Consider the following 9,443-nt stretch of genomic DNA (forward strand, 5'->3'; position numbering starts at 1 on the left):
GGTAAAATATACAGATATTGACATTTTGTACATGCAACTCTTCATATTCTAACAGTGAATATGAAGTGAAATGTTTCCCAAATATTATTGCTTCTTTCAGAATAAGAATTATTTTCTGTATTCTGGCTATAAGAATGCTTGTGGATTAGTTTGTAAAACACTTTGACGTTTTCTACAACTTCTTTAAATKTAACACCACAGTGTTGTGGCTGTTCAGGTGTATTTTTGAAGTGGACATGTTAAGTGCAATTTGAAATAAGACATGTAAAATGTGATAAAAATACATTTTTGTGTTTATTTGATTCCTATTCAAGAGACTTTGATAAGAATGACTATATATAGGCGGCTACAGAATATCTTTGTTTACATTTTTGGTTGGTGGTGTGCCTCGGGATTTTTAAAATTAAAACAGTGTACCTTGACTCAAAAATGGTTGAAAAACACTGATATAGGGTACGCAGTACCCTGCCGTATCCCCTTACTTTCGAATAACATATAAGTAAATAGTTAACATATAGAAAACTATTTTTGAAAGGTTCACACAGCTTTACCAGTTTTGATCAAATGAAATCCCAAAAGCAGTTTATTATGACTGCTGACTATTATAACTTAATTTAAGCTGTAGATTGGTGCATTTTCAGAGGTAACCGTAAGACTTTATTTTAAGCACGTTTGTTTTCAGTTACATATTGTTTATTGCGATTGATACCCAAAATGCATCAGGAGGGACGTCACGTGAAAACAAGCTATTCAGAAATAATTTAAAATGTAAAACGTTCCATCAGAATCAGTTGAAACTTCATCGTTTCCAACATTGTCCTGGTTTCTAATGTGCCACTCACAATATGGCTGACACGTACCGGTCCTGCTGGGGAACCACACACGTGACTCTCCATGGGCGCTAGCTTGCTAGTGAGACACCAACTGAACTTGCAGCAACAGAAAAAAAGACAAGTGGGATTTAGGAAAACACTTGGTGTTGTTTTCAGGATGAAATGCAGGCAGCTGCGATGGATCCCGCCGATGAGCCCCCGTCAATGCTGTGGGGAATGGACCCGATCTTCTCCGCTTTTGCTCGGCTGTTTGTCAGGGACATCCTGCAGATGACAGAGTCCGTACAGGTTCCAGGTAACAACAACCTTCAGGGCAGCTGCAGTTTGTTATGAGCCTGTTCTTGAAGAAGTTCTTGATGATCGCATTCAGACTTAACCTTGAATTTCTTTGTAAACGAATGAATTTTGTTTCTGTTTACTGTCTGTAGGCATTTATTTCTACAATTTACATCCAATCTACAAAGTGGATGTTCTTGGAACAGTGGTTTACAAAAGAGAGAGAGACGACTTCTTCTGTTATGGAGGTACTGATTATCATAATATTGGTGTTTAAGACATTTTCATATTTTCCAGTCATATATTTTGCAGCATATCTTCTCTGCTAATGCAGACATACTGTCATTATTTGCATAGTGGATGATGGTACTGGAGTTATAAACTGTCTGTGCTGGAAAAGTAATCTATTGAAAGAAGAAGAGGATCCCAGTAAATGTAGGTCTCAATGAGTTTGGATATCAAAAATATTGACACTCGAATTTTAATCCAATGTAAATTAACCACTTTAATTTAGAGGTTCCTCCTATAAACAGATATTTTTATTAAAGTTTACAGAAATAGTTTTTGTTTTTTTTTCACATAAGCTGGGACGAAACACAGTGATGCAGCTGAAGGTGGGTTCGATCTGGTGGCAGAGCTTAGAAAACTCCAACAGAAACAACGCAAACGCTGCCACCTGGAGATCGGAGAGCTGATCCGGGTTCGAGGGCCTGTGAAGACGTCGAGGCAACAGAGAGAAATCACGGCTTCCACCTACTGTGAGTCTACTCTTCAGACCAAACATGTTTATATATATATATATATATATATATAAAAAAAAAAATTCCCTTCTCACCCTCCGCGGGTGGTCTGTTTCATCCTCTGAGCTCAGGTCCTCTACCAGAGGCCTGGGAGCTTGAGGGTTCTGCGCAGTATCTTGGCTGTGCCTAGAACTGCACATTTCTGGACTGAGATGTCTGATGTTGTTCCTGGGATCTGTTTGAGCCACTGCTCCAGTTTGGGGGTGACTGCCCCCGAGGGCCCCGATGACCTCAGGCACCACTGTGGTCTTCACCTTCCAGGTCTTTTCCAGTTCCTCTCTGAGGCCCTGGTATTTCTCCAATTTCTCATGCTCCTTTTTCCTGATGTTGTAGTCACTTGGTATTGCTACATCCACCACAACGGCTTTCCTCTGTTCTTTATCCACCAGCACAATGTCCGGTTGGTTCGCCATTACCATCTTGTCTGTCTGGATCTGGAAGTCCCACAGGATCTTAGCTCGGTCATTCTCCACCACTTTTGGGGGTGTTCCCCACTTTGATCTCGGGGCTTCCAGTCCATATTCTGCACAGATGTTCCTGTACACTATGCCCGCCACTTGGTTATGTCGTTCCATGTACGCTTTCCCTGCCAGCATCTTGCACCCTGCTATTATGTGCTGGACTGTCTCAGGGGCCTCCTTGCACAACCTACACCTTGGGTCTTGTCTGGTGTGGTAGATCTGAGGCTCTCTGGTGTTTAGGGCCTGTTCCTGGGCGGCCAGGATGAGAGCCTCTGTGCTGTCCTTGAGTCCAGCTTTCTCCAGCCATTGGTAGGTTTTCCTGACATCAGCCACTTCAGTTATTTGTCGGTGGTACATCCCATGTAGGGGCTTGTCCTCCCATGATGGTACTTCCAGCACCTTGTCTTCTGTTCCCCATTGCCTGAGACATTCGCTGAGCACATCGTCCGTTGAGGCTTTGTCCTTGATGTATTTATGGATCTTGGATGTTTCATCCTGGACAGTGGCTCTCACACTCACTAGTCCTCTGCCTCCTTCCTTACGGCTCGTATACAGTCTCAGGGTGCTGGATTTGGGGTGGAACCCTCCATGCATGGTTAGTAGCTTCCTAGTCTTAACATCTGTGGCCTTCATCTCTTCCATTGGCCAGCTAATTATTCCGGCAGGGTATCTGATTACTGGTAAGGCATAGCTGTTTATTGCACGGATCTTGTTCTTGCCATTGAGCTGGCTTCTCAGGACTTGCCTTATTCGTTGGAGGTATTTGGCTGTGGCTCCTTTCCTTGTGACCTCATCGAGGTTGCCATTTGCTTGTGGTATTCCCAGGTACTTGTAGCTGTGCTCTATGTCTGCTATTGTTCCTTCTGGGAGTGAGACCCCTTCTGTGTGGGCGACCTTCCCTCTCTTTGTAACCATCCGACCACACTTCTCTAGTCCGAATGACATCCCAATGTCARTGCTGTAGATCCTGGTGGTGTGGATCAGTGAGTCGATGTCTCGCTCGCTCTTGGCGTACAGCTTGATGTCATCCATGTAGAGGAGGTGACTGATCGTGGCCCCATTCTTGAGTCGGTATCCGTAGCCAGTCTTGTTGATGATTTGGCTGAGAGGGTTCAGGCCTATGCAGAACAGCAGTGGCCTATATATATATATATATATATATATAAATTTTATTGAATTAAAAGAATTACCTCATATAATCTCCGCTCATTTAATACTTAAATGCACAATTGAATAATAAGTTTAATCAAAGAACCATAAATCATGTGACTCATACAGCAATAGTCTTCAGTCAGAGGCCTCTTCAGATTGGTTGCCACACTGACTGCTATCAGAGATCTTTCTTGCCTACAGCATCACCATCCCCAGCGACTCTTTTGAAGACACGTGGACGACAGGAGTTATAACAACATTTAATTTACCTTTGGGATAAATACATTGTGGTTGAAATGAATTGAAGTCCTTCTTTAGCATCCAACTCAAAATCCAACATGGCTGCCTCTCATTTTCTTCCATATTACTGTCAGTTTTTAAGGTTATTTACACACACAGATGAAAGCATCTTATTTGAAGCCATTTATTGCAGAAAGATCTATTTGTTTTGCTGTTAATAATTAGCCGAATACATCCTGCTTGTTTTCAGACTCAGCTGGAATATGGCGTATCTAGTTCCTTGTTTTGATTGGAAGCCACCTTTCCATTTTTAAAAATGATCTCTGTGTTGGCTTAACCTGAGTTGTTTAAGCCAACCTCTGTTGGCTTAACCAACTCAGGTTGGCTTAAAGGTTTCCAATGTAAACGAATGACCTTTGTTGTTTGCTTGAGGATTGGCTGCAGTATGTTACAAATGCTTGTGTCTGTATGTTTTTGCAGATAAGGTGGACGACCCAGTGATGGCGGTCCAGATAGCCTGGATGATGGAGGTCCCTCAGCTCTACAGGCTGTTTTACGACAAGCACTTCCAGCTCGATGCAGCAGGGTACAGAGATCTATCTCTGAGAGCAGATTAGAACAACCTCAGAATCCTGAACACATCTAGAGTACAAAACCTCTGAACATGATTCTGTGGGAGGGGCAGTGGGTGGCCATCAGCAAATCATTCACAAAAACTGATATTCTTTCTTTAGTTTGTCCTCCTGTCAACATGAAAACGTTTTATTGGGTGCAGAGACTCAGCAGAAACTTCTCTTAGCAAAGCAACAAACATCATTAAGGACTTCCTGAAGCAGAGGTTGGTGGCTAAGTTCAGGCCGTACGACGTCCAGGATCTGCTGCAGCCTCTGGTCTCCAGCCGGCTCCAAACTCAGTCTGCAGGGCAGGTGAGGAAGACTGGAAAGGGAATAGTTTCCGTTTCAAGCACCGTTTACTCCAAAGACAGAATAACACTAAAAATGTGCAAGTATAAGTATTGGTATTTATTTACCAAAGAAGATTAGGGCTACTGATAAAAACAATTTCTGACTTTAGGGTAGACGGGCAGCTGGGAGCAAACCGCCTCAATGACAGAGATGTGAGAGGAACTAACCTTCTGGAGGAACATGTCAGATTTAAATTAAAGTCAAAATTCTGAGATTAAAGTCAGAATTCTGGGACTAAAATTTGAATTTGAGAAAAAATAGAATCCTGAGATTAAAGTCAGAAATCTGAGAAAAAAAGTCAAAACTCTTCTGTATATATCTTATTAAATAATTATAATATTAAAAACTAAAGTTTCTTTACTATTTTTGCTAATTTCATTTTTCTGCCTAAAGATTTCATCACTAATCTGATGTTCTGCAGAATCAATTCCTCTTAAAACTATTGTTATATTCAGCCTTGTATGTCCTCCACAGATATTCTTAATCTGTACATAAAGCATAAGCATCAAGGCTCAGTGTCTGTGTGCAGGAGGCTGTTGCTGGTCCGTCTGGCTGCCAGCAGCTCAACCAGCTCCTGAAGGAGGTTCTGCAGGTCCTGCAGGACGAAGGCACCGTGTACCGCAAGGTCAAGTCCCAGGATGAAGTGTATCATGTAAGAACGCAGTGGAACCAGTCCTTCAGTAGGGTTACTGTTTCCTGGATGTTTGAAGAGTTTTCTTCTCACCAGGTGACCATTCAAGACAAAGATCTGCTCATAACGGTTAAAGATATTATCAGGGAGGATTCAAAGAGAGAAAAGTGTGAGTAGAATTCAACCTGTTCTTGATTAAATCCTTCTATTTGCTGGTTTTTACTGGATGTTTTGTTGGTTCTGGGTGTGTGTGCGTGTGTGTGTTGGTGTGTATTGACCGTCCCCTCTCTGTGCAAACAGATGCGGAGAAGGGTTGCCACATCCTGCACATCCTGTCGGCGGTCAGGCAGCGCTACAGCCTCAATGTGAGCAAGGCGGCCCTGGAGCTCGTCCTGCAGACGCTGGAGTGTGACAGCGACATCGTCAGCACCAGTGACAGCCACTACATCGCCTTCTGATGGGCGCGGCCTGGAACTCAAACTCAAAGTGTCATCAGCACTCCTCAGTTCATCACGACTGGTTTAGATGGTTTAAAGATAAATAAAGGATAAACAGATGGCAGGATCAGCTTGTTCTGACGGCCTGAGGCTGAAAAACTCTCCTGGGTTTCTGCTGAGCCCCATTTCTTTGGAACTATCAGCAGTATGAGCAGCCTTTCTTTAGAATGATTATTTAATTCTCACGTCTCTTTTGGAAAATAAAAAAAGCTGCCAAGAAACACCAATCTATCTCGGAGGCACCCATCCTCTTCCTCCTCTTCCTCCTCTCGTCCATCTGTTCCCTCCTTTTAAAGCTGTCACAGGGAAACGACATGAACGTAGAAGCTTATTGTTGCTGGCGTCAACCCGATGCGCCGGCAGCTTGATGAAGCACCTGCAGCAGCCATCTCTCCCAGTAGTCATTTACGGTCCGACATTAACACCTCCTCACATCGTTGTGGAGGAATTTTTGATTTTTTTTTTTTTTTTTTTACAACTCTGCTTCTCTTTGTTGAGGTTTGTAAATATTCAGTTTAATTAAAAAATAACCCCATTTATCCCATTAAGTGTTATTATCAGAGTGTTGCTGTGGGCTGGGGGGATCTCCAGTAGCAGCCAGCTTTTCATTGAATGTAAAGGGGCCTCTGACTGAAGACTTGAAACTGTTTTTTTTTTTTTGCCAAAGTTCTTATTTTTTTTGTCAAGAAGGACTTAGGCCCTTATTTTGGGAAGGTGTCGGTATTCAGGTATTCCCTCTTATGAATGTAGAATTTGAAATGTAGATAAATAATTTCAAAAAAAAAAAATCTGAGGAATTTTCTTTTTATAAACTGTACATTTCATGTCTTAAATATATTTTGGTTTCCAAATGTTTCCATACAAATAAAATATATTGCCATGATATTAACGGACTTTCGACCTAAACCTGAATATGTGTGTTGCACTGCTTGTCCGCTGGGGGTCAGTGTTGTGTCAGTTGTCTCCTCCACGCAGAGCGGCCGCCTCTGATTGGTCGCCTGTGAAACATCTGTATTCAGTTCCAGTGGTTCGTGTCTCCGGCCAGAAAGCAGCAGCTGACTGAGAGCTTGGTGGTCAGACAGCGCGGCTTCCAGCGGTAACAGCCGGTAACATGCAGCTGGCTCCCGGGCGCGTCGCGTCGCTGTGGGTCGGTCCGGATGTTTGGATCAGGCTGTTTCGGGCTCTCTGACGCTGACAGGAGAACTTCTGGGGCCCAAAAGGAAGACGAATGAATGAGTCAGGATTACGCAGCAGCTCGGTCACAATCAGTGTCACTCTGAGTAGGTTTTTCTTCCCCGGATCGAGCCGTCCTCCCCGCTGCTGGGAGCCGGGTCCGCCGCTGAGGATCCAGGTCTGCAGACGGAGGGTTTTTTCTGAGCGACGCTGCAGACACAAAGGAGCTCTCCTCTGTTTTCCCTGTTTTTAAGGTGACAGCTTTCCCTCCGCGCTCCCACCAGCCGCCCAGACTGTCTGAGAGACCTGATCTATCGGACTATTGATAAGTTTCAATCAGATTTCCTGTCGTTGCGTCGGGAAGCTGCCGGGTTGGACCGAGGAATGTTGTGATTTATTTATTTTTATTCTAAGGAAGAAGCAGATCCATCCGGAGCGTTTTAATGCAAAGCCTGTGCAGGATCAAGATGCAGTTCCGGACGGTGCTGGACGTGAAAGTTGTGGACGTGGAGAAGAGGCGGAATCCGTCCAAGCACTACGTGAGTTCTCCTCATCTCCCAGTAATTTTAACATTCTGGTCCAGTTGGATATGAGGCGTCGGGATTGGTCTCTGGCCTGTCCGCGGGCGCAGCGTGGCACCTAAACGCACCATTTAGTCCGCAGCTGAGGGGAGATGAGGCTGCAGGCCAGGATGTGATGCGGCTCCACACCTGCTCATAAATAAGAAAGCAGCCAGACTCTGAGCAGATGAAGCCCTCTGCTGCTCCAGCTGACAGGTGAACTCCTACCTGAGTCCTGTCATGGCTGCAGCTCATTATCTCCATCATCACTGAAACTGCTGAAGGGCTGCAGGCTCTCTGCTTGTTTACTGGCTGCAGGTTTGAATTGTTTGTGTTTTTTTAAATGACCTAAAGCTAAATATCTCGAGGCATCTAACTAAACTAGAACATTTTAGAAGAAATCTGAAGGGTGCCACCTGTTGTCCAAAATCCTCCCACTTTCCGCTGTTGGGAAGCCATGTTGGAAGTTCCTTCCCTGGTTTCCAATTAGTATAAACCAGGATGTAGCCTGAATACAGACCAGAACCTGTTAAGTTTCGTTGTCTGAATGGTTGCTATGGTGATTCCTGTGTATTCTCAGGAGCCCACAGCATCACTTTTTTCATGCATGTGTTACCAGTTACCAGTATCAAGGTGTCCTGAGGGTGAAAAATGTACAGTCTTCCAGTCTCTACAGGGTTTTAATGAGATGACAGAAGGTGCATGAGTGACCAGAGAAAAAATCCAGAGGATTCAAAGATCACCATACTTCCTCTACTGTGCTTGACTACCAGTATGATGCTGTGTTCATTTTTACCTTCTTAACGGTCTCAGGGAATCATCAGGAGGTTTTTTCTTTCTTTTTGCAAAATAAAAGACGTGCCCTTATATATTTTTTTTCTGCAGTAGTTTTGGTCCTAATAGATGCAAATGTTGCCCAGTACTTAGCTGATGAATATTGAACACAAATTTTAACAGAAACAAGTGAAGCCCACAGCTCTTTAGATGATACTCTGAATTCCTCCTGATATAGATTTATATAAATAGATTTATATAAATAGATTTTGTGACCAACAGATGAGAGGCTTTGCTTCTCATCTATTGTTTGCTTCAATTTTTTAGACTAGCTGGCCATGATGTCCCTTCAGTGCTCTTTCTCCCATTTAGATACAGGATGAACTTCATCCAAGCCAATTGGAGAACAAAGGAAGTTGTGGTGAATGATGATGCTAACTTTCTGGTGGTTCAGAATTGTAGTTTGGCTTCTGGTTTAGTTTGGCATTTGCAGCGGAGGAAGTGAACGAAGGTGTTCAGTTTGTTTTGGCCACGGTTTTAAATATTGAGCAATTTAAGTCGGAGCAAGAGGAATGTTTAAGATATTTTAGCAAAGACATTGTTCAGTTCAGCATTTCTCTCTCTTTGCATCGGGAAAGGGTTCCTTACAGAGTACACAATTTACAGTTAGCTTTTAAGCGTAGCATCCTTACTGGTCCATTAGATATGTCACGGTCAAACATTAGTGATTGACTAAAATCAGAGCCAATCATTTCAAAGTCCACCCCTAAAGAAAGCAATAGCTGAGTGACCAGATCCTCCAGACGAAGCAAAGCGTAGAACAAAGCCTGCAACACAAACCAGACCAAAACAAAATGTCCTTCAAAGTGCAACGTTCTGCTGCTGTGGAGAAATAATTTAATGATTCAAGGAATCTGAAATAGGAACAAACTAAATTCGGAGAGTTGTGATTTCTGACTCTTCAGAGAAATATCTTGATGAACCGTCATTCGTTCATCTGCAGCCACTAGAATCTCATCTGCAGCCACTAGAATCTCATCTGCAGCCACTAGAATCTCATCTGCAGCCACTAGAATCTCAT

At 43.3% G+C, this 9,443-nt stretch overlaps 2 protein-coding genes across 6 annotated transcripts in view; both read left to right on the top strand.

The window, feature by feature from the left end:
* The first annotated feature begins 816 nt into the window (after window positions 1-816).
* On the top strand, window positions 817-6,170 carry stn1 (STN1 subunit of CST complex). 2 transcript variants are annotated; one of them, XM_008422315.2, is made up of 9 exons: window positions 820-1,128; window positions 1,262-1,357; window positions 1,467-1,544; window positions 1,694-1,867; window positions 4,243-4,348; window positions 4,538-4,688; window positions 5,257-5,379; window positions 5,455-5,527; window positions 5,659-6,170. In XM_008422315.2, exons 1-9 carry the CDS (start codon window positions 996-998, stop codon window positions 5,814-5,816), a joined length of 1,092 nt encoding a protein of 363 aa, XP_008420537.1. In that variant the 5' UTR covers window positions 820-995; the 3' UTR covers window positions 5,817-6,170. The 2 variants fall into 2 exon arrangements, with proteins under 2 accessions (XP_017161363.1, XP_008420537.1); XM_017305874.1 differs by lacking the exon at window positions 1,467-1,544 and having other exon boundaries at window positions 817-1,128.
* A 614-nt stretch (window positions 6,171-6,784) lies between these two features.
* Window positions 6,785-9,443, top strand: part of sh3pxd2aa (SH3 and PX domains 2Aa) — a 90,388-nt gene continuing 87,729 nt past the window's right edge. For 2 of the 4 annotated variants that reach the window (XM_008422262.2, XM_008422274.2), the window contains exon 1: window positions 6,787-7,567. In XM_008422262.2, the coding sequence (XP_008420484.1) occupies window positions 7,472-7,567 (96 nt within the window). In that variant the 5' untranslated portion in view covers window positions 6,787-7,471. Of the gene's footprint in view, window positions 7,568-9,443 lie in introns of all 4 variants that reach the window. The other 2 variants (XM_017305858.1, XM_017305860.1) reach the window with 2 other exon arrangements.

The sequence above is a fragment of the Poecilia reticulata genome, linkage group LG1, assembly GCF_000633615.1.
Source record: "Poecilia reticulata strain Guanapo linkage group LG1, Guppy_female_1.0+MT, whole genome shotgun sequence".
Classification (NCBI taxonomy): domain Eukaryota; kingdom Metazoa; phylum Chordata; class Actinopteri; order Cyprinodontiformes; family Poeciliidae; genus Poecilia; species Poecilia reticulata.